Genomic DNA, 24,932 nt, shown 5'->3' with positions numbered 1-24,932 from the left:
TTGACACGCAAATAGCTGCCTAGTTTTCACAGAAGATTTTAATGCACAAGCACTTCACTGGATCAAATTTGAGTTGATTTAGGAACTTCTTTAACCAGACTACTTTTAGCCACAAAACAACTTGCCACATGCTCTAACTCCATAGTCAAGAATGCAATTATATCCTGTTTCTTTGAGCACCAAGAAACAACTCCACTTGCAAGCGTGAAGATATATCCGGATGTGGACTAGATATCATCTGAATCGCCCTGATAATCCGCATCTGAATATCCTTGTATCTGTATGTCCGAGCCTCCTCCATAAGTGAGTGCGTAATTAACGATTCCCTTCAAATGTCGCAGTACTCATTTGATGGCCTTCCAGTGATTCATGCCCAGATTATTTTGGAACCTGCTAATCGTAACTCATGGTAGAAGATAAAACTGGTCTTGTCCTTGACATACCATACATTAGTGACCCAATTGCACCTCTATATGGAATTTTCTGCATGGCTTCTCCATGGTCCTTCATATCAAAATTATGTGACAAGAAAGCTCGTCTCCAATCAAAATACTGACAATTAACATGTCATCCACATATAAAAAGATGAAAAACCACGTCACTCCCATTGATCTTAACATATATACAATAGTCCTCTTGATTTGGGGTTCCATCTCGGTTTTATACACTTTGAACTAATCTAGGGCTTCAGATTTTTTTTTATTTATTTATTCTCTTATCTTAACAAATAGACATTGCCTAAATGGGAGTGATCATCTTTTTAATGTGATAAAGTACCACTTGCAGCCCTTGGCGGCCACATTCATATGTACACAAATATCACTACGAACAACCTCCAAACAAATGCCCATAGCTCTCTGAGCTTTTCAGAAAGGATTTCTAAAACAACTTTTTCCTCGTATAATAATCACTTTGGTTAAGTCTTTATTTAGATTACTCAATAATCACTCTTCTTTAATCTCTCCATCCTTGTAGGGTTTATGTGCCCTAGTCTCATGTGCCATATACATACAACATAGTTATCATTATAACTCGAACTTAAGAAATGGAATTCTTTTATTGCAAGTGAAAAGAAACCTTCTTTCATGATTAATTCATCTTCATATTTCACCTCCACCTTATTACCAGTAAAAATGGTGGAGTAACCTGTCTTAGCCAATTTAGCGACCGAAACCAACTCTTCATCATCTCAAGAGTATAAAGAGTTTGCTTTAGGACCACGCTTTTGCCATTCTCAAGTTGAAGGATGAAATCTCCAATACCAAGAATTTCAGTCTTTTGATTTCCACCCATATAGATATACTGATCCCTATACTGATCCCCAGGGGCAACAGGCTGAAAATTTCTATATCCTCCATTGGTGTTTAATACATGGGTAGTGGACCCTGAATCAAAACACCATGACCCTACTTTAGTGTTAGCTAGCATAGTCTCTAGGACTACACAAGCATGCTCCCTATCGGCCTCGAGATTTGCATTCTTGGGTGCTTTGCAATACTTAGCAATGTGCCCAAATTTCTTGCAATTATAGCATTGGGTATTCTTAAAATCCTTCTTTCTCTTTTGGCCCATTATTCCCCACTTGATCCGCATTCGTTTTGTTCTTATTCTTTTCCATGCCTTTCTTCTTCTTGAATGAACCAGAGTTCGGTTTAAGGTTTACCACATTTACGGAGTCATTCAAGGCTGAAGAATTGCAAGAAAATCTCCTTTCTTCTTCGGCTTTAAGTTTGGTGATGATCTCATTCAACTTTGGCATGCTCTTCCTTGCCGTAAGGCCTGAAATGAAGTTCTCCCAGGAGCTCAGTATAGAATTCAGCAATTGGCAGATCTGCATATTTTCATCTGGCTTCACTTGTGCAGCCGCGAGTTCACGAACTAAGGCTCCGAACTGCTGTATATGCTCGGTTAACTTGCTTCCTTCCTTCATCTTCAAATCTGAATACTGATTCATAGCCATTGTCTTTCTTGTGAGGGAAGGTGAGGCATAATCAGTCTCAAGTTGTTCATGAATTTCCTCTACAATCTTTAGGAGCTCATACTCAAGAGCATGAGAGTCATCCATGGCCATAAGTAGCACATGTTTTGCTAGACTCTTTTTGCACTCCTACTGAGCATGAGCATCTCTAATAGCTTGTCTCTCATAAACATTACCTCTTGGGACAGGTGAGGGTGCTTCAGTAAGCATTAGGCTAAGTCCTTCTTCAAAGAGGACATAGCCAATCTTTCTTTTCCAACTAAGATAGTTTTTCCCATCAAATTTTTCAGTCTTTAATAAATTCACCCAAGAAGCCTTTTTTTTTTTGAGAAAAGGTTAACATTGTATTACTGGAAATGAAGTATACAAGCGAGAACAGGCCAAATTCACCCACTACGGGTGGACTGGAAAAATACAGTGAGCTTATCATATACAAAAAGGCTTATAAAACCACTTGATGTAAATGTTTTACATGAAACTTCCAAAAAATACAAAAAATGAAAAGGCCTAGAAAAGCCAGGTGATGTGCTATGGAGGCGAGCTGAGCCAGAGGTCTTGTGCAAAAAAGGAGACGACCCCGGCTTGATCTTGTAATTGCATATTAGCTCCCTCTTTCGCCAAGCGATCCGCGAAGTCGTTGGACGTCGTCCAAGTATGCCGCCAAGAGACGTCCATATAACTGCAAAGGTGATCAATTTCATCAAAAGTATTGGTTAGGTACCATGGCCGAGGTGAAGCCCTACTAGCCCATGAGAGAACATTTTTGAATCTCCTTCTATGATGAGCTGTAATCCCCAAGAGCGATTAAACAAACATATTTTGAATGTCCTTCTATGATGAGGTGTAATCCCCCAAAGCAATTAAACTTTTTCAGGCCTTGAAAGAGGGCCAAGGCTTCTGCAATTTGTGCTTCCAATAAGCCAAGGTGCTCTGAGAGAGTAAGAAAAACATTGCCTTGGTGGTCGCTAAAAAACCCCCCAGCCCAGGGTTCCCTTAGGAACAACCATCAAAATTTAGCTTCACGGTTCCTTCTAGGGGTGGTTGCCAAAAGCTGGATCTTTGTAGTTGTCGTGGGCAGTGGAAGAGAATATTTTCCATTGGCAGAGGAACTGGGTCCTTTGTATACCAGAGTAGGCCTTGTGGTTCGAGGCAAAAAAGGTTACCATGTAGATTGCCTTGTACAGGAGAGTTGAAGCTTGTAATTTTGAACCTCGGAAGATTCGATTGTTTCTTTCCATCCAAATGGCCCACAGGGTTGCCGCTAAGGTAGCCTTCCAAAGAGCTCTGCCAACCTTTGGCCATGGAGTATGAAGCTCATAGGAGATGAGCGCTTTTACCGTAGGTGGAGTGACCCATTCGATGCCACAGAGTTGCAAAATTTTCCCCCAAAGTTCAAATGAGAAGTCACGGTGTAAGAAAAGGTGGGGGTTTGACTCCTCATCATTTTGGCATAAAGCACATATGTTGGGGATAGGAATCCCTCTCTTTTGGAGGTGGTCAGTAGTGAGGGCTTTGTGGGAGCAGGCTAGCCAGTTGAATGTTTGGACCCTTAGGTGGAGCAAAAGTAGACCACACTTTCGAAACCACCGAGGTGGGGTTGGCCGGAAAGGTGGGAGGATGTTAAGGGATTTTATTAAAGGAGGCCATCGAGAACTCACCCGAAGGAGTGGGTGTCCAGACCAAAACATCTCTCCCTTGGTTAGGAATAAATTGAGAGTAAAGGCTTGTTAAGAGCACTTGAAAGTGGTCAAACTCCTGTTCGGTTAGGTTTCTCCGAAAAGAAGGGTTTCAAGCTCTACGTTGTCCTGTAAGAACCAACTCCTCAGCCACTGTTGCTTCTTGATTGGTAGCCAACAAGTAGAGAGCTGGGAAAGCCTCCCGTAGTGATGAAGAACCTAGCCATAGATCTGACCAGAATCTCACACGGGAACCCTCTCTCGGATGAAATATAATTTGTTTTTTGAAGTGAGACAAGGCCTAAGAGAAGGATTTCCATGCACCTGAGGCATTATGTCTGTAGGACTTCTCTGACACCCAAACACCGTCGGGTATCCTATACTTGTTTCTTAAGACCTGAGCCCAAAGGGAATCAGACTAGGTTGCAAGTCGCCACCACCACTTGCCTAAAAGGGCGAGATTATGCTTTCTGAGAACCCTGATACCTAGACCACCCTGGTTTTTTGGAAGGCAAATGTTGTCCCAAACAATTAGATGGAATTTAGTCTTCTGAGCCTGCCCTGACCATAGGAAATTACGGATGAGCTGGTTCAAGCGATTAGCCACTTGACATTAGGTAGACTAGAGAGTTAGATAAGGTAGCTTTAATCAGGGTCGACCTGCCTGCCATAGAGAGGAGACGACCTTGCCATCCTGTCAGGCGTCTGTCCACCCTATCAATGACATGGGACCATTGACCTTTTTTGGGTTTGCTTTGTCCGAGAGGGAGACCTAGATAGGTTGTAGGGAGGTCCCCCAATTTACATTCCCAGTTGGGAATGAGCCCTCTAATCTTAGCATTTGAAATTGTTACCCCCATCATTTTTTATTTTTCCATGTTGACTTTGAAGCCAGTTGCTACTTGGAAGCATTTGAGGAAGAGTTCAGGGTATCCACCTCCATAGGGGAGGTGTCTAAGAACACCAGAGTGTCGTCCGCATGTTGCAAATGGGACACTGTTGGGTCGTGTCTACTGCTCCTGAAGCCCGAGAGAAGTCCAGCCTGAAACAGCCGGGAGATAGAACGATTGAAGACTTCGGCAGCAATTGCAAACAGGAAGGGTGAGAGGGGGTCTCCTTGGCAAAGGCCCCTCGAGGAAGAAAAAAAGCCTTTTGGGGTCCCATTCATAAGGACAGAGAAATGTGGATGAAAGTAGCACCCTCTCATCCACTTCCTCCAGCGGTTTCGGAATGCCATTCTGACCATAGTCTCTTCTAAGATGGACCAATCGACATGGTCATAAGCCTTTTCCCAATCAATTTTGAAGATAAGACCAGGTTTTTTGTCGAGGTGTCTTGAGTGGATGCACTCATGAGCCACTAAGGCTCCATCAACAATCTGTCTTCCTTTGATGAATGGGGGTTGGGAAGAAGAGATAACGGATGGAAGAACCTATTGGAGTCTGGTAGCTAGGACTTTGGCAAGAATTTTGTAGGAAGAGTTCAAAAGGCTGATGGGGCGGAATCCTTGATATCCTCTGCTCCTTCCACTTTGGGAACTAGAGCTAGGAAGGTGGCGTTAATAGCTTTATGCAGTGTTCCCCGGAGAAAGAATTCATCGAAGAAGAGTTTAAAGTCAGGACCAAGAATGTCCCAAAAAACCTTAAAGGGTGCTATCGAGAAGCCATCGAGGCATGGGGCTTTATCTTTGGCAAGTGCATCAATACCTAGCAGGATCTCTTCTTCGGTGAAAGGTCTCTCTAACCACAAAGCTCTATCAACTGAGAGGCTCAAAAAATCCAGGGAAGACATCTTGGGTCTAGGCCCAGGGGGAGCAGTGCAGAGTGATTTAAAGAAATCTACTATAGCTAGTTCGATTTCTTCAGGTAGGGTAAAAAAGCAGTTGTTATTTCTGATCATCGAGATAGAATTGTCTCCCCTACGACAATTGGCTATCCGATGAAAGAAAGCAGTGTTGAGATCCCCTGCTTTTAGCCACTCGATTGTTGATCTCTGAAACCAATATATCTCTTCTTTCTTGAGAGTAGAGAGATATTACAGTTTTGTCTTGTTTCTGAGAGCAAGCTCTGAATCATTCAGTGGTCTATCCTCCTCGAGGCGGTCAAGAGTTTGAATCGTATTGAGCTGAGAGGTGTTTGTTTGAGAGAAGTTGCAAGGGATAGACCTACTCCAAGACTTGAGCGAGACTTTGAGAAGTTGGATTTTAGTCTGCAAAATGTAGCCTGCTCTACCTGAGACGAGCGAGCAATAAGAATTTCACCAAGTTTCGATAAGGGAGTGTAAGGACTCCTCTTGCAGCCAGAGAAGTTCAAATCTGAAGGGTCTCAAGCCCCTCTTAACAGCCAGGGTGTCTAAAAGAATGGGACAGTGGTCCGACATGGGTTTAGGTTGAGCCAGAGCCAAGAATCTCGGGAAGTGTTCTTCCCAATTCAGAGAGATAAGAAACCTATCGAGTTTAAAGAGGGTAGGATTGGTAGCATGGTTGGACCACTTAAACTTGCTACCTTGGAGAGGGACATCCAAGAGCTCGTTCCGACTGATAAAATCAAAGAAATCCCTCATTCCCTGGGATACAGACTTAGAGGAGTTTCTCTCATGGGACCATCAGATGACGTTAAAGTCACCGCCCAGACACCAGATAGGATGAGGCAGAGACGCAACCAGATCCAATTCTGTCTAGAGCCTATTTCTAATAGTTGAAGAGTTGGGACCATAGACAGCTGTGAATTTCCATGGTACTCCATCAGAAATACTGATTAAGAGAACTACGACAGAGAATTCCTCGATGTGCGAGGAATTGAGAATGTGGTCTGAGGGAAACTATCCAAATGCCTCCTGAGGCCCCATTCACCATTAGGGAGACCCATTGGCTGGGTCTTCTACCCCAAACCGGACGAATGAGTTGGAGATCAGGATCAGGTTGTTTGGTTTCAATAAGAGCAAGAATAGCAGATGTGTGTTTAGAAGTGAGATCCTTGACCGCTTCCTTCTTGGAAGGATTACCCAAGCCTCTAACATTCCAAACCACCTTCATTTATTAAGACTGCGTAACGGGGAGGAGGCCAGTCTGGGAGACCTCCTCAAGGAAGTTTGGTTGGAGTTCATGAGGAGACTGTCTGCGGGCTGTCCCTCAAAGGGAATAGAGGAAAAAAGATTACACAGTTCTCGCTGTCCTCTGAAATTCACCTGCATCCTACTTTGAGCGTCGGCTGTTAAGAACCTTTGGGCTGGTTCTTCGAGTCCATCGTAGGCAAATCCCATTACTCTATACATCTGACGGCGACCCTGTTTGTCCCACCCCCGTCGACTTCCTCTATTTCAACGGAAGCCAGAGGGAGAGAGATGGAGTTGCGACGTCGTCCCTATTTGTCCCATCCCCGTCGACCACCTCTATCTCTTCGAGTGCCAGAGGGGGTGAGATGGGAGGTGCCTCATCAACTCTGTTTGTCCCATTCCCGCCGACCTCCTCTATAGCATCGAAGTCTAGAGGGAGGGAGATGGGAGTTGCAGAAGTCACACGAGCCTCGTTATCCAGGTTCGCTGGGGGTAAGATAGATGGGTAGAGGTCAAGAGGAAGCGAGGGAGAGGGCAGTAGAGAAGGTGCAGGTTGCATCAAGTAAGGGTTCAAACTAGAGGAGGTTTGCGGTTGAAGAGGGGAAACAAAGCGAGCCGGTGTGGCATGAGGAGAGGGGAGGGTGAAGGAAAGGGTCTCGTAATAAACAGAGGGGAGGTAAGCTATGTAGTGGTAGGTCTGGATGGAGGAATAGGAAGACCACACCACTGGAGAGGAAGGGGGCCAGGCCACCTGAAGGTTGTGCACACTATGAACCTGAACCAGATGAGGAGAGAAGGTTAGGTGGGGCGCCAGAAGGTTGGCTACGGACAAAGGGTGTGGAGGTGGAAGGTCCATGGAATGGACTACGACAAAACCCAGAGGAGTGGGATGACAGTCCAAAGGCAGGGAGGGGCTAGCAAAGCTGTGGTAAGCGGTGGTAACCAAGGAAAAGGGAAAGAAGTGGACAGAAAAAGGGACTGGAGGGACGCGAGAGACAAGCAGCCATTTGAAGTTATGTTTCTTGGACCAAAAAAAAATCCTAAACTATGGCAGTAACATATAGAAGCTCTGATACCAATGTAAGTTGTGGCTACGTGGAACTCAAGGTATTAAATTCAAAATTTTCTTTTTACTTTTATTCTCAATACCTGAATTCCACGCATATGTGCCACAATATATTGCTGAAAAATAAAAACAATGCCCTAAATACAATCTAGGATCTTTATTTCACTACGAAGAGAAATAAAAACCATTCAGGAACTTTAAACTAGCTTTTATAACAATTTTTTAACACAATATAAGTTCTTGAAAAATTACAAAAAAATAGAAGATAAAACTGAAAATTAATAAAAATTTATGAGAAGACTTACTAAAAGATACCTAGAGTTACCCAACCAGAACTTGGTACGCGCCACACCCGATTCCCAGACCAATCGCGCATTTTTGCTCCATAAAGTGTTGCTGTAAATTAGATAAGGAAGCTTTGTAGGCTATCCTTCTTTCTTAAAGGGTTTAAAAGAGCTCAAAAATAACCTAGGATTTATACAAACCCTAAGAAACAAAACGATTCCCATACCAATAGCGCACTTTTCCTCCTTAAGGTGTTGCTGGAAATTCTTAGATAGGGAAGCTTTGTAGATTATCCTTCTTTCTTAAAGGGTTTAAGAGAACTAAAAAATAACCTACGATTTATACAACGAGCTGATCTTGGAGTTGATATCTCTCTAAGTTAAGCTTCTCTCTTCTTCCTTTGAAAAATACAGCAAACCCTAGTTTGGGGTTTCTCCTCAAATAGGCCACCTCTAATTTTTCTTTCAAGACGAAAATATAGAAGAGAGAGAGAGAGAGAGAGGAGCTGTGTCTTAGAAAGATGTCGCGCCTCCTTTAGGTTAAGAGAGAGATGGTGTGCCTCTCTTTAGGTTAAGAGAGAGATGGCATGGTAAAATAAAAGACAGAGATGAACTTTTTATTGACATGAAGAGAAGAGAGAGATCCCCAAATTTGAGAAAGAGAGAGGTCTCCCCCAAATTTGGTGCGTTAGGAAGAGAGAGATCCCAATAATTGCTACGTGAGGGAGAGCGATCTTTTGGGAGCAATAGAAAATCGTGTTATTGGATCTCAAATAGGCTCGTCTTTAAATAGAAGGAGATCTAGAGAAAACTTCTGTTCTAGTTTGAATAGAATTTGTCTTATCTAATTTCCGCTACACCTTAGGATAAATAGGAAATCTGTAGGGTAAGAGATTTAATCAGAGCCATCCATCCCAAAACTCAGCCGGTGGAAAAACTAAGAACGTTATCCCCTTATACTTTGATCCAATCCACTCCTACTTACTACTTAGCATCAAACCAATCAAATTTAAACTTCATCCTCATAAATTTGAAATGAAACTTAAAATATTTTCTAGATAAATCTAATTTAGATTTCCCATAATATTTGGAAAACCATCTCTCATTAGATCTCAAATCTTTGGATTTATCAAATTTAAATTTGATTTTAAAATAAGGGGGGCGTGCCCCTTTCTTCCCAACAAAAAGGCGTGGGGGGATTGTGCCACAAAAAGTGGCGTGCCCCCCCCCCCCCTTTTCTCTCATAAAAAAAAAGTGGCCCCCTTTTGTTAAAAAAAAGTAGCGTGACACCCCCTTCAGCAATAAAATAAGGTGTGCCAAATATTGCTGAACAAAAATAGGGTGTGATCCCTAGGGTGCACGAAGTGCCACATGTGGGGTTGGATCCTTGGTCCGACATGTGCTATTTTAAAGTTCTGAAATTTTTCAGAAATACCTTTTTATGAAAGTTTACAGCAGAAACAATATTTTAATATTCTGAAAAAATATTTAAAAATCAAAGAAACATTATAATACCAAAATAAAATGTACTAGGAGTGTACCATTGGGTCAAAATAAGCGACACTAAGGGCACACTACTCGCCCCATAAGCCATGATCCACAAATGTTCTCTTATTCAACTCAACAAAAGTCCCATGACCCATAATCTCTTTACAGGGGTTCATGATTGGTTTGTCAAAGTCGGATAATAAAATAATGGGACTATGATCCTGGAATGTGGATTACAGTCCCTCTTTTAAGAGCAAATCTACACTTGTCACTATAGTGCAAAGGGGGCTCTCTCAATGCACATGTACATGTGTCAGCATTTCAAAAAGAGGACCGCATAGCGCTCAAGCCCAGGCGCCCAAAAAAAGCGGAGGTTCCTAAGCGCCCGCCTAAGCGCTCAGGAAACCGACTGGGCGGCCGCCCAAGTCTAGCACCCCTCCCAGAGAAGGAAAAAGGTTTCAGTGGGGGCTATTTTTATCCATTTGTTTTAAACTAAGGGGCCAAAAACGGGGTTTTTAAGTTCAGTTGAAACCTAAAACTCATTAGAGCCCATTTTAGAGAGAGAAAGCCACCAAAAACCTAGTTTTTGGTAATTTCTTTAGGATCAAAGGGTTTTTCTAAGTTATGAGAAATTGATCAAAACATCACCCATTGATATTAGATTTAATTTTTGATGTTTTACAAATCTATTGGGGGGGTTTTTAGAAGATTTTGATTCCTTAGAAGCATCTATAAGGTGGAAGTTTGTAGATTGAGCAATCAAAGTAAGTAATTTTTTATTGCTTGTATTAGTTGTATTATTTTGAGATGTCTTCTTCAAGATCTAAATCAATTGAGGGGTTTTTGAATTTTGATATGCCCTAAATACCTAATTCTTATGTTTTATACAATATATTACTGTAGAATACTTTTCGGATTCAACTGGGTCGCATAGGTTCTGGGCGCTCGCTTAGGCACTGGGCGGCCTGGACCCCCCAGGCCGCCTAGTACCTGCCTAGAGCTTTTTGAAACTATGACACATGTCCCTGTAAAAACGGATTGCTTCCCATGCAATTGTCATATGTACATGCTGTGCAGAAGTTTGTTGAGGATTTGGCCCTTGCTCTCACAAGCCTACAACCGCACACAGGAGACCACACAGTTCTCCTGACCTACAAACATGATCCCTGGGCATATCTCCGATCTCAACAAGGTATGACCCACTTCAAACCCTTTTCGGATGTGCCACATGCCCAGGGCCAAGAGTTTTAGACTTGACCAAGGCCACAAACCGCCCAACCCTTGGTCAGTCAAAACACACTTCCACTGAAGTGCATATTCCACTATATATCATTTTTTTTACAAGCTCTTTAGACCTTTAAAGGACACAAAAACCCAACAGTGGCAGCACGCAATGTTGATCATGATGCCAGTGAGTGGGTGCAGTATGGCAGTCGAGTGATGGTGGTATAGTGGCGAGGGGTTCTAGTGGCTAGCTGGTGTTGGCAGCGATGGTGGTCATGATCATGGTGAAGGTGGTGCGGTGGTGGTGGTGGAGCAAGTGGAAAGAGTAATGGTGGCTAGGTAGTGGTGGTGGTGAGAGAGACAGAGAGAGAGAGATAACCACATAGGATATTTTGTAAAACTACTCCATGTGGGGACCAACTACAATTAGGAACCAAACACCCTTTGAGGTCAAATTGAAACATGCCAAATGGCAATCTATAAATCAAACGATGACTTCAATTTCCCAATGCATCTCCATAGACGAAATCTAAGTAAATATGTAGAAAGCTCAAAACAACTAACTTCTCATAGCTCGCTCATTCTCCTGCCTGATGCACCTAGCATCCAAAAAAATAAAAATACAACCATAATTTGCTGCCCAATAGAATTGTACGATAATTAAATGTCTAACATAACTAAAAACTTTTTGTTCAATTACTTTGCCTACACTAAAAACAGAAGAACATAAATAATGCAGTTTAGCAAGTAGAACAGAGCGGATATAATAACTCAGTCTTCTTAGTCTTAACGATTGAAGTATTGAAGAAAAAGCTAAATGAACCCCACTCAAACTTGCCCAAGTCACACAAGCTCAACAACATGTCAAGCCTGGAAATCCCCAACTTTCATAGGGCATACTGTAGCATAGCTTGCCCAAGTTACAGTAATAACTCAAGTGAGTTGTCAGAGAATTGGCGAGTAAGTCAAGCAAGTCTTTGACAAACTCACCTCTGAGCTGGGAAACCCCCTTACTCGCTTGGGGGGATGGGGGGGGACTGTAACGTGGCTTGCCCTAGTCACTATAGTAAATCAAAGCAATTGTTAAGAGACTTTATGAGTTTTTGATAGACTTGCCGGTCTATCAAGCTAGGGGTGGCAAGGGGCCAGGTCGCCCAGCCCAGCCCGGTCGGCCCCACCCTACAAATTGGGGCATAGGCCACAAAATGTGGGCCGGGCCAAGCCTGAGCCAGGGCCAAAACAGGGGCACCCCGGTTTGGCCCTTTTGTTTTTATATTTCTCTTTTATTTTTTCATTTTTTTCCATTTGGACCGGCCTCCCCCCTGATAGAGCCAGGGCCGGACCATAGGGATAAGGGCTAGGCTGGGGGCAAGGTTGGCTCAACCTACTACCAGCCCTATGTCAGTCCTTGCTGAGTCCAACAATTTTTTCAGTTTAAAAGGGGAGAAAAAAGAAAACCCCATTTTTGTTCATTTCTCTCCAATCAAGAATTCAATCAAATTGAAATTTTATAGTCTAGTTCTAGGATCATTTTACAACCTCTATCTATTGAATAAATTAGATTTGAAAGAAGCACATCAAATATCTCAGAGTTGAGATACTAGCATTTTTTATTTAGGGTTTGACCGAAGTTCAATAACTTGTGATTTCTTTGCAACTCTAAGCAAACCTTGGTCGAAATTTGTTAGCTAAGCCTATTTTTGAGATCTTTATCAATCATATACCTATTTCTCACACAAACCACTCAGAAACTGGAATTTGCAAGATTTTGAACACCGAACCACTATTTGACAAAAACTTTCAAGAGATGGGATCAACTAGATCTAAACTCGAACCCACGATCATACTCGAAACACAATTTGACCTTTTTTTTTTTACTAATATATTAGGTCTAGTAATATTCTAGTTAACATCGTATCTTTGTTGTATTCTCTCAAAAAATCAGTAAGATTCAATTTTTCTTTTCACTTTCATGTATACAGAGAGATGTTTTAGTTCCATGTATAGAAAGGTAATATTTATGTTTCCTAATGTGATTTTTTTAAAATTTATTTTCCATTTTGTATATGGATTTAATGCAATTTCTCTTTTTCTATTTTTGTATTTTTTGGGAATTCTTTACAGCGACCCACCCAGCTTCGACAAAAATCAGCAAGTCCACTCGGAACTTGTCAAGTTGACTCACTCCCGCCCTAGGCGAGTCCCAGAGAAAGTCTCGAGTAATTGACCATTGGATTTGAAGATTATGTGCATAAAAATGGTTGTTTGATTGTTTCCCTATACTATTTATGTTTAGTCTTCAAATGAAAAAAAAAAAGGGAAAAAAAGAAAAGAAAAGAAAGTAATGGTGATAATCAGCCAGGTATATCAACCTGTTGCTCCTTTCTTTATTTAACATTTTCTGATTTTGATAGACTGAAAAGTAGCCCAAAGAACATCTAGTTGAAGGTTGAGAGTATCAAACTTATTTGCATCCTAGTAGGCCTTGAATTCAGATATAATCACAGTTCCCATTGTTAAGAGATTTTGTTTAACTTACAAGCTGGAAATCCTTGCATTGCTTCCTTTAATATATAGTTCAGGAGAAGATCTGAAATAAATTGGTTTGAGCTCCATTAAGCAACAAGGGAACCGGCAAGACAATACAGGTGACGATGTTCCAAGAATACATTATTTTTCAAAAATAATTAAAAAATATTCTGACGTGAGAAATCATTCAATGGAATACAGAAGGAAACAACGTCTGCATCTCTGAACTAGTTAAGAACTCAAGATGGAACTCAGTTCTAAGATTAGCTAAGTAATCCCCCTCTCTAGTGCAACAATCTGAATTACAAAAGGATGAAAAGGCAAGGACAATGATTGGTAGAATATGGGTGAGAATGCCATTATCCTGTTAGAAGAATAGAAAACCATTATGATAAACAAGAATATAAGCAGGCAATTTGTAAAACAAGGCAAATATAGTATCAAATGACGCCAGACAACTAGCTATTCACAGGTTTGCAAGGAAGAAGATAGTTATTACAGTTCTGAGAAAGTTGATCCTCCAAGGTATATCTTAGTCCCAAGATATAAGAATGGAACATGTAGCATATATCTGTCAAGACACACCATAAGATCACCTGTTCAAGAGATTTTTAATATATTGAAATAATTTCTAGAGTTGTGTAAACATGTGAGCAGTATGTCGAGGTACAGAGATTCAGGTGAACCAGACAATGTTATGAGCATTTTCAGATATTGCATTTATAAGTTTATGTAATTTCAATTAGGTACTACTTTACGCAACTTCACATCAAAATAAGGACCTTTTTTTAAAATTTCAGAAAGGCATTTAAGATTGTTTTATATCTGAAACACAGCAAACTGTCATTTAAGATTTCTCTATATCTGCAACACAGAAAACTCTGTTAAGACGAACACAAAAGATACCGCGTCCCTAAATTATTGAAGAGACGCTAAAGCAGAGGGTAGAGAAAGAATAACACAATATGTGCCCAATCTATGTCCTCAATAGGTCCAAGTTATATTTAATGCCAAACTGAAGAGATATCTGATGTTCAGAACTAGAACAATCATATTAGTAGCTATGACTCACCGCAATCAAATGGGTAACAGATGGCCGATAAAGAATAGCCTTCCTTGGATTTGGAGGCAACATTGCATCATCCATAGCCTCAGCAATTTTGAGATGATTAATTCCAAAGCCATCAGGCCGATTGCATACACCATCAGCACTTGAATCAGTCAATTGGATTTGGTGGAAGGATCCACTGGGCTCCCACTCCAAACATTGCAACATTCTGAATGTGTCCAGTGTTATATCTGAAAACTTGACCTGCCAATATAATGTATATATATGTAGACAGGTAGATAGATAGATACAGAGACAGAAAGATAGAGAGAGAGAGAGAGAGAGAGACTCAGTAAGTGTCCATGTTCCATAATGCATCAAAACAAACTAAAATGATATTTCCACGAATATTGGAAATTGCAATCCAGATGAAGAATAACATAAGAACTCTGTGATGAAAGAAATTGCTCAGAAAAAGCAATGAAAGAATTAACCTCATTATGATGATAGCTGGTCAGCAATGCATCTTGTAGCTTTAAAGGCCTCCATGCCTTGAGATTGGCCACATTCAGAAGAACAGGATGAGAATCATAGGGAACACAATATCGCAAAGGCCTGACAGTCACAAGTTCTGTATCTGCTTTTACGAATCTGACAATTTCTTGCACCACATGCTTCCAATCTTTAAAGCTTGCATCCTGGTGAGGGACGCGGCCAAAGATTGTTCAATTATATGAGCAAGATTGCTAAATGTTCAACACAAAGTTACAGTTTCAATGAGCCAGGACACAGTTTTCATCCATTAAGTATAACATAATAAACAAAAGCAACTGCTTGCAAAAGACACTAACTCAATTTAAGCATCAACGATTTCCATGTTGAGTACAAAGTAATGTTTAATTACCAAGTCCACAACTTGGACTTGGGCAAGGGCAAGCCACTCAGACTTGGCATGGTATCTTGTCCAAGTGAAAGGCCTTGGCAACTCACCGAGTCTCCCCTGTTACCAAGGTTTTTTTTTTTTTTTTTTTTTTTTTTTTAAGTTGGAGATTCTGCCGTGACCGACTTGGGCACGACTCAGCAATGTCTGACTGCTGACATGGACCCGGGCGCGGGCCCTGCCTGGTTCTAGGGCCAAGTCAAGTTTTAAAACCCAGGTAGAAACCACAAATTATTCGTCAAATAACATGTTCACGAACATTTATTGAATACAAATTATAAACCACGAATTCTTCACGAAGTAAACGTTCTTGAGATGTTAAGAAATAAAATCTTCACAAAGCAATTGTTACCAAACAGGGATTTGCATTTTCATTGTTGTGCTATCTGAAACCAGTGCAAGGGTAACTTGAGTTGTCTTAAAAATTATGAAAAGTAGCTTGCATGTGACCCATGAGTTAGAACATTGAAAAATGGCAAATAAATAAATGTCATTTTAAATGTAATTGTACAAACCATCAATTCTTCACAAAGTACAGTTACATATACTATCACACCTTAATATTTATTGGCCACTATTTCAACATTCTGGCTCGTGGGTTATAGGCAAGCTACGCTTTTGCAATTTTTAGGCAAGTTAAACAGCTCAAGTCATCCACAAACTGGTTTCAGACAAGTAAAAACAATGAGAAGGAAAATCCCTTTCATCGGAAAATCTACATGCCCAAATTGCAAACTTGAAGACTGCAAGAGGCGAAGATGACAAAAGCAAAATACATTTTCTGAAGAGATTTCTTAAACATTAGAGCATGATTCCCAGACAATCAAAGGTTCATGTTGCAAGTAAAGCAAGATGTAGTTTGACAAGCAGAAATCAATAACATATAATTCCTAGGAACCTCTACAAAATGCAAAAGAACATCACCGTCCAAACTAGAGGTCCATGTTTTCCGCATATGAAGAAGTTTGAGCCTTATTGGATAATGGTTTTTTGGCTCTAGTGGGGCATGGTCCTTGAGGAGGGGCGCGGGGATGAGGCTTGGACCCATTTGACATGGGCTAGTTAGGCTCACCCATTGTGGCTCACTGTGCCTGCGCAGTCTAGGGCCTAGAATAGTGTCTAGAGACACACAAATATTTTATCACGGGCATCAAGGCAATGGACTTTTTTTTTAGGTCATCCTTAGTTGAGGTTGGAGATATGCATGTGGAATGCCGAGAGGAAGACAAACACTTGTGTGGGGTTAGCAGCCCATGAGGACGAGAGCCTAAAACCTCAACATTATCGCAACACGGCATATATTCATATGATAGCCGCATTTTGGGAAGCTTCCTCCTCAGGGAGGACCCGAGGAGAATATGCGCACGTGCTGAAGAGAGATCCCCCGCACCTCCACGTTATCGTGCATAGGACCAAGGGCACAATTTTGTACTTGGGTGAGAACCTATAGTCTACAGGGTTATCCCCGTAATCCCACCATCTTTTGGTTGGTTTTGATGAACCAAGCAAGAACCCAGGCTTATATGACTGTGAGTCATGGATTTGGGACGGTTTGAGAGCATGGCCTATGGGTTGGGAGGGTAGACTGGGTGGACTGCCTTAGTTCCTATTCTCCTTTAATGGTATTAAATGAGCCCAAACCACTTCATAATGTTAAGCGGGATTAAAAAATGATTTTGGAATATTATTGGGTTTTTTTTAAATCCTATAAAAAAATAGGGAAAATCAACAAATTGAGAAAATACCAAAAAAGACAGCATGTGTATCCAAGGCAGATGTGAGGCCCAGTGGCCCATCTTGGACCCACGCTCCAAGCACAGGCCCTACACTTTATGTCATTAGGGCCCCATTTTCTCTCTCCTCTCATATGTTAATTTTCCTTTGTTTGAAATTGTTGAAGTTTGAAATGGGTATAATTATAATAATGGGTTTGGGCATAATTCTAAATGGGTTCAAAGGAAGAGACATGTCACAAGATCTTTTGAACATGAGAAGTGAAATCTTGATTACTTGTGTCACCAAGAGATTTAAACACATGCAAGCTAGTTGAGACACAGCGAACTCTAAACTTCATGGCCCTCATCAAGTTCGGTTCTGTTTACAGTTCTTTGGCACACCTAATGCAGATCATAATCATAGTTACAGTTCTCGCCTAGCCATCTACAAAGCTGCTGGTTATTGCAAAGCCCAGCCCAGACTCAGGCACTTCTACAAGGTTTGTCTCTTGAAAAAAAAGAACTCCTGCCTTCGGTTTGCCTTCTGCTTCAATCTTGTTGCGGACTCGATCACTCTTTCCGAAGTAAAGGATTGTTTGTTGTTCACTCTCTTGCTATTTCCTGCAGTGAGCACAGCAACCAAGGTGCATCGTATCATATAGAAACAAGTAAAGAGTAGTGATTCGTACTACCATAGTCCATAGTAAGAGCGCCACCCATAGTGACTGAATCTAGCTATTCTTTGGCCACATTCTCAGTCACCATTAGACCCCTTTTGGCGCCCATGAGTTGGTTACTTCAGCCTCTATCACATACTATTTGTATGCTTGCGCACCCTTCCACCCATTAGTTGGTCACCTCGGGCCTTATAAAATCTCAACCATTGGAAGGGCGTCTACATGATGTGGACGGGATACTTTTCCACTGTTAAAAGCCCAATATCTGCTAAAGCTAGTTAAAACACTGTACCTTTGTTTAATCACAATATTTCTGCAAAATTACAGCTAGGCATGGATGATTTTGAGCAAGAACAATTAGGAATTGTGAAATTGCAAGGGCTCGACCTCCACCATCTAGACAAGTATTGAATATCATGCCAGTGAAATCCCGTCCTTTCAAAAATGGTCACAGTATCATACTAACTGACATTTGATTTCCCCATAGGCAGAGCAATTAATAACATCTACTGTAAACATTGAATAAGGGCATTAATCTGTACCTAAAAATCGCCAGAATATCCCTAACTAGAAAACTTAATTTCCATAATCTTTTAGGATTTTATTTGCTAAAAAAAACTGCTTACTGTACAAATAGTAAGAACATGAGACATACTGCCTTTAAGGCAAACTATACAATGAATAATTTAATCAACATGTAACTAATACACTCTTAGCACCACCTCCATTCCTCCTCAATATGCTTCATATTATCAGGTTATATTGCACTGGAGCAACTGAATGTTGTTAAAAACTTAAAATTGTCATAAGAGTAGGCTGCTAAACCACTGCCCTAGACATGTCTAACAGATCTTGATATTTGGCTTCAGAAAACGACACCAAGAGAACATCTCTACTCCTAGTAGAGATAAACAAACTACTGCAAAAGGCAAAAGTACTCTAGTGGAGTGAAGGTTGTGAAGAAAAAATAGGTTTCATTGAATAAAACAAATTAATATATTGACAATCTTGTATTATGTGGCGTCCTTAATACAAGGAAATACACTTAGCTCTTCCAGTTGCACATCCTTGTGGCAAGAGCTCAGGAGATGGCGGCCAATGCTGATTCCCCCAAAAGTTACTTGGTCAAGCAACCCATAAAGCCAATCAATTGTCCAGGTACTAAAATTTTACAGTATCTCACAAGTACAACCTGCTTTTCACAAGATCGCCACCAACAAAAGCACTAAGAGTTTACATGTTTTTACTACACATGTCAAATTTGATAGTCTAGGATTGAAGTCTATACTGAGGGTTTACCTTGGTTAATTCAAAGTGCTCCATGTTTAAATTAGACAAAACCAATTCTCACGCGAAAAGAGCAGTTCATCCCTTCATCCCTCACATCAGTCAGACAAAATCATTGAAATGCCCATCCATTGAGAAATTCTGAGGCAACCTATCCATATCATGGCACATTTTGGATCACAAATGGTAGCTGGATCAAGAAAATCACAAATTGCATAAAATTTAAAACATGCTATAAGATATAAACAAAGCAAACAAATGAGAGGAGGATGTGTGCCTACAATCCTTCAGAAAAAAAGGCCACCCCTTGACAAGCATGTCCCATAGATATAATTGGACAACAAGTTGAAACTCTAAGATACCATGAATATATGTTCCACTTAGTTTGTGCAAAGATGGTAAAAACCCAAATAGGCAATTAGACTCAAAGAGAAAAAATAAAGAAACAGATATAGAGAGTTTCGTGGGCAAAAGGCTGAAAAGCAAGGGCCATTGGGGAGTCATCCATGTTGCACAATACGGCTTTTAGATAGCAAATATGGACAGGGACCAGAGGCCACAAATAGCACAATCAAAGCAAAAATGGACATCCACTTGAAAAACAGCTTCATGCACATGTAGGACTAATGTTTCGAAACTCACCTCAAACCAGGTACCTAGCCCTAGCCCGAGGAGAATTACTCGGGTGAGTCCAAGTACACTCACCCATGTAATGTATAACGCCAAAAGCCCAAGAAAAAAATATAAAAAAAAAAGAAAATATTAAAATAAGATAAAGATATATGTCAAAATAATACCAAAAACAACGTTAAAAGTCCAAATAAGTATCAACAAATTATATAAAAGATGGATAATAAAAAAAACGATTTAGAGTTAGGGACATTTCTAAAAAACCAATAAAAAAAGAAAATATAAGAAAAGGGCATAAGACAAAAAACTCACCAGTCTATGCCAATAACAACTCAAATATATATAAAAATTTTATACATCAATCCCATATTTTCTAGATTATTTAGGATTTTTTCTCTTTCTTGATATACCCCGAGTTGTACGGAGTAACTGGGGGTAACTCAGCTCGCCAAGGGACCAAATCCCAGTAACATGGCCGAGTCACGAAACACTGAGTAGAACCTAAAAACCAAGAATGGTGGAGCTCACCTATATCTCGAATCATCCAAGGAAAGCTCCACCATTCCTGGGAGGAGTTATTCCCATAATCCCATATATTTATTAAGATTGAAATCCCATGAAAGTGAATCCCCTAATACGGTACATTCAAGAAGCCTCAAACTGCCATGAAAGTTCACTGATGTGGGTTCAAGCAACGTATCAAAACCCCAAGATGGTATGAACCATTTTCTAAATTTGGAGAAGTGGAAAAAAGTTTAATGTTGGCTTAGCAAGCTTTCCAGACTGACAAAATGGACGACTTTCCATAACAGTTCTTTGTTTACCTACATTGCAGCCAAAAATAGATACTAATATGTTTTGAGTATGAAAATTGGAAGGATCCAAAGGGTGGGAGAATAAGAGAAAAGAGGAACACCCAAAAGAATATGTTTTCTGATTGTTTGATCTTTTCCAAAGTTTAAGGGAGGACAGAGATTGGGTTAATTGGTCACCATCTCTGATGGCATAACATAACAATTGGCACACAACGACCAATAATACAAGAAAATAGCTGAACGCTTAGTTTAAGAGTCACTATTACGAGGACCTAAAGAAGTAGGGGTCAAGCCTTCTGTTAGAGATTGCATGCTTTTAATACCTCAAGATGAAGTAAACGTTGCTAAGTCAAAAATGCTCAGACCATCACATGGAATGGCATGAAACATAGGATTGTGCCCTATGTACCTGCCACCAACTATCGACATAACTCTGCCCAGCGCAGTACAGATGTGTCATCCTTTGATGCATTAAAGGATTCCATACGGTTGTTCTTCTGCACAATTAAATGATATCTACAGTTTCATATGTATTTCTAACAACTAAACAAATTCAATAGAATGCGAGAAACAACCCACTGAACAAAGCCACCCAGACCACTGACACTCTCTCAAGCATCTATCACACATATGACTTCCACTCAATTAACAAAGTCGATTACAAAACGCCAGCAATTGAAACACTTAAGCATTCAAACTCACTGCAAACAAAATTGAGGCTAAACTAACTAACCAACCAACTAACACACACTCCCTCTCTAAAATCCCCTGGTCCATAAAAGAAATCAGAAACATGAAAAGAACCAGGGGGAGAAATGAAATCACACCTGCAAGGTTCGTTTGCACTCATCCAGGAGTGACTTATGTCTTTCAACAAGCTTCTGCACCATCTCCTCTCTGTTCAAGAGCAAGCAAACCACCATGAACCTAGCCAAGAAGCGAAGCTCCTTGTATGCAAGCCCAAGGTCCTGAGAGCTCCCCTTGAAGTAATATCTCTCTAGAATTGCCTCATAGAACACACAAGCCTCCACCAAGAACCTAATTTCACTGGTCCTCAGATACTGTGTATAGTAAAGCTGACCAATTCTTGAAGCGATCTCACCTATCTCGGCTCTTCTAAGCCCCGCCTCAACAAGCTTCTGTCTGTTCTCCTGCTGAAACTTCCACAGCTTCATATAAGCCTTGAAAACCTTCTGAAAATAAGGGCCACACCTGTCCCTACCATGATACGGAAGGTCCCTAACCCTAGCAAACTTCTTCTCTGCACTCTCAACAAGAGATCTGAACTTCTCGCTCACTCTCTCCTCCATTTCTCCCTAATTCCGGCCAAGTCACCGGAATACAGAGGCTGCAGAGATCATAGAAAGAAGCAGAATAGGGCTTAGCTCCTGCGTTGGTGCGAGGTTCAGTTACAGCAGCCGGAAATCGGGACGCAAGGCGGAGCTTTCTCTTCTCTATTGGCCGGAAATAGTAATTGTCGCCGGAAACGGCCAAGTGGAAATCGAATGCGGCTGTCTTTTCTTTCAGGCGGTGGTGGTTGAGTATGTGTCAAGGGGCAGTTTGTGAGAATTAAAAAGTAGTCAATTTCAAGGGCGAAAAAAGTGGGGTTTTTCATAAGCAGCTCGCAATTAAAGGCGGTTCATTTCGAGAAGCTGGCAATTAAAGCCGTCTGCTATTTACAGGAACAAAAAGAAAGGCGCGAGCACTAATATTATAACTCCATTCAAATTCAATTAAAAGAGACAAAAAAGCTCGTGCTATGATGTCACATCCTCCAAATATAAAAAGATAATAATAAAGATATTACCACGGTAAAAATTCTTGGACCGGTTTGTGCGGCTAAGCTAAATGCGGGCATCCTAATAAATCTATTTTTGAGATAAATGGTAAGCTTTAATTTTTAAGGACATGTAAACTCTAACATGGAAATCATGAATATAAAAAAATAAATAAATTTTAAAAAATAAAAATAATAATGTTAGTAAAAAAAGTATTTGGACCGTTAGTTTCTTTTATTTTTAGATGGAACACCTACTTACATCCAGGATGTTTTACACTTTCTGGACCATATATGTAGAAATACGGTCAAGCCCGCATGAAATAATTTTCCAAATTCTTAATTAGACTTCAATCAATTTTTTTAAATATCTAAATTAAAAAAGAGATTGATTTACTTTTTATATAAAGTGGTCACAGGTCCTTACAACCATTTGATGTGAAATTTGATAATTTAGATGTGTCATAAAGTTCAAAATAATTTCTTTTGAAGTTTGAGCTTGGTCAATGGAATAATTGTAGCCACCCAACTTTACATCTAATAGTCAAAGATTATTGTGACTACCTTATATAAAAGGTAAATGATCTCATTCTATACTTTTCCATTAAAAAATTATAGGTCTCGTATATTTAATGTGCTAAATAGCAAGCATTCAATGTACCATAGTTACTTTTTACTTCTAGAGAGATTCAGTAGTTATTGCTGAAAAATTATTTTTAAAAATATATAATTATTACTAAAAGTTTAAATAAAAATTTTATTTTTAAATTGAGATCAATGTGTTTTATTTATAAAGTGGAGAAGTAACTATTGAACATTAGCAAGGATGTATAATAACACTTCGTTGGGTAGCTCGAACGGTTTAACTAGTTAACCGCCATTAACTACAATAACATCCAATAGTCACTTCATCAACCTTATAATATATCTAAGAGAAATGATTCTATAGGACCCTTTCCTACCCATGTGTGTAAGACCTCTAAAGGATCACCATTAAACTTGGCACAAATCTATAGAAAAGTCAAATCTCACACAAATGTAATAATGTTTTAAGATATCCGTACCAACTTTAATGATGATCCTTTAAGGTCCTATACACATGGATGAGAGAGGGTCTTATAGGATCGTTACTCTATATCTAAAGATATGGTCTCTTTTGAGCAATGATCCAATGCAAAGGTTATATTATAATATAATGGAACGACACTTCTAGAAAACCATGTTTGCGGTTTTTGTGTGACCCCAAACTTTTCACACACACTCTCTTCATCTTAATAATCAATCCTCCAAAAAAAAAAAAGTTTAATTTGAACCCTAGATATGATCAAAATGAGTCCCCTCAAAAAACGAATCTAGACCATTCATTTTGTGAATTTCAAGATCTTAGCCTTTATAAACTCAAAATCAATTTTTCCTTTTTTAACATTGTTCATCTAATGATAATTAAGCTGTCCAAAAAAATTGGAAATGAAAAAATCCTTCCAAGGCCTAGATTTAAGCATCTCACCAAAATGAACGGCCTACGTTAATTGGGATAAAAAAATACTTTCTAGGTTGTGTTTTCAATTTTTTATTTTTTCTGTGATTGTTCATTAGAATGAAAGGAATGTATATTTCAAAATTTGAATCAAACAAATGGCAATAAGATGGTTTTTTAATATTGTTGCATCATATTATTATACAACGGTTGCATGAAAGTTTTTATTCTCGCAGTGTCTACTCCTTAATTTTTACTTACTAATGCAGTAAGAATTGATATTACTATACGACGGTTGCATGAAACTTTTTATTCTCGTAGTGTCTACTCCTTAATTTTTACTTACTAATGCAGTAAGAATTGATATATAAACGGTGAAATTCTTTGAACGGATAGTCTCTTTAATGGAGTATGAACCTTCTTTTTTAATGTATTTTTTTAAAGCAAAGTTGTACCATTCACTCAAACTTATTTTCTCATTTTGCAAGTAAAGTTTGCTTTGCAGTTTGCAACTACACAAGCTATTTCGGTGTTCATAACTTTACTGGATCTATATTTGTTTGGTAGGCATTTAACATTGGGTGTAGCTTGTATATGACCGAGGCTCTAAACAAATAGTGTTGAAAGATGCTAGTTTCAATGCTGAAAATCTTGGTGATGGCCCGAAAATTTATTTTCATATCTAATTATAAAGTTTAAAACTTCAAAAGTAGTATTAATCGAGCTGATTTTTTAATACTTGAAAATATTGAAAATTGACGGTCTGAAAAAATATTACAAGATGCACTATTTATGAGCCTTGGAATCCATCTTTTCTAATGTCAATCATCTTGAGGTCGAGATGATCAATTTGAGGAATTTTAGGCTTTAAAACAACCTCTTTTAGTGAATTTTTGAAGTGCACCCTAATTTTAGTGAATTTTTTAGGTGCACCCTAATTTTAGTGGATTTTTTAGGTGCACCCAAAATTGGTTGTTTAGAGCATCACCCTTATATAAATTTTTCCTTTCAAGATTTAGGAGGACTTGTTGATAATAAATCTTTTTTTTTTTTCAACTCAATCTTTTTTATTTGGAAAAGTTTTCTATACTTCTCCTATGGAATGGAAGTTATACCCCCCCTGCCCCCGCCCAATCCAACCATCCAATCAAGTGAGCCATTGATCATCTAATCTATATCTAATGCCTCAAACTATTTTATTTTTAATTGTTTTTCTACAAATCATATGAATGTGAAATTTGGTATGTGCCATCACGTCAATGGGATG

The 24,932-nt window shown here is 39.7% G+C and overlaps 1 protein-coding gene across 17 annotated transcripts in view; it reads right to left on the bottom strand.

Annotated features, from left to right (window-relative positions):
- The window catches only part of LOC18423321 (signal transducer, putative (DUF3550/UPF0682)), a 44,792-nt gene extending 22,654 nt beyond the window's left edge, over positions 1–22,138 (bottom strand). For 8 of the 17 annotated variants that reach the window (XR_016053285.1, XR_016053284.1, XR_016053287.1 and 5 more), the window contains exons 1-3: positions 21,239–22,111; positions 14,842–15,045; positions 14,372–14,611 (exon numbers count right to left, since the gene is read on the bottom strand). Coding sequence is in view for 10 of the 17 variants with exons in the window: in XM_088863793.1 (XP_088719919.1) it covers positions 14,372–14,611; positions 14,842–15,045; positions 21,239–21,721 (927 nt within the window). In the remaining 7 variants the exon portion in view is untranslated. Of the gene's footprint in view, positions 1–13,357; positions 13,871–14,371; positions 14,612–14,841; positions 15,046–18,978; positions 19,118–20,734; positions 20,864–21,238 lie in introns of those variants that run through there. The other 9 variants (XR_016053291.1, XM_088863787.1, XM_088863790.1 and 6 more) reach the window with 7 other exon arrangements.
- Between the last annotated feature and the right edge of the window lie 2,794 nt (positions 22,139–24,932).

The sequence above is a fragment of the Amborella trichopoda genome, chromosome 4 (assembly GCF_054954075.1).
Source record: "Amborella trichopoda isolate Santa Cruz 75 chromosome 4, AtrichopodaSantaCruz75HAP2 v2.0, whole genome shotgun sequence".
Classification (NCBI taxonomy): domain Eukaryota; kingdom Viridiplantae; phylum Streptophyta; class Magnoliopsida; order Amborellales; family Amborellaceae; genus Amborella; species Amborella trichopoda.
This window is presented reverse-complemented; position numbering and strand designations above follow the sequence as displayed.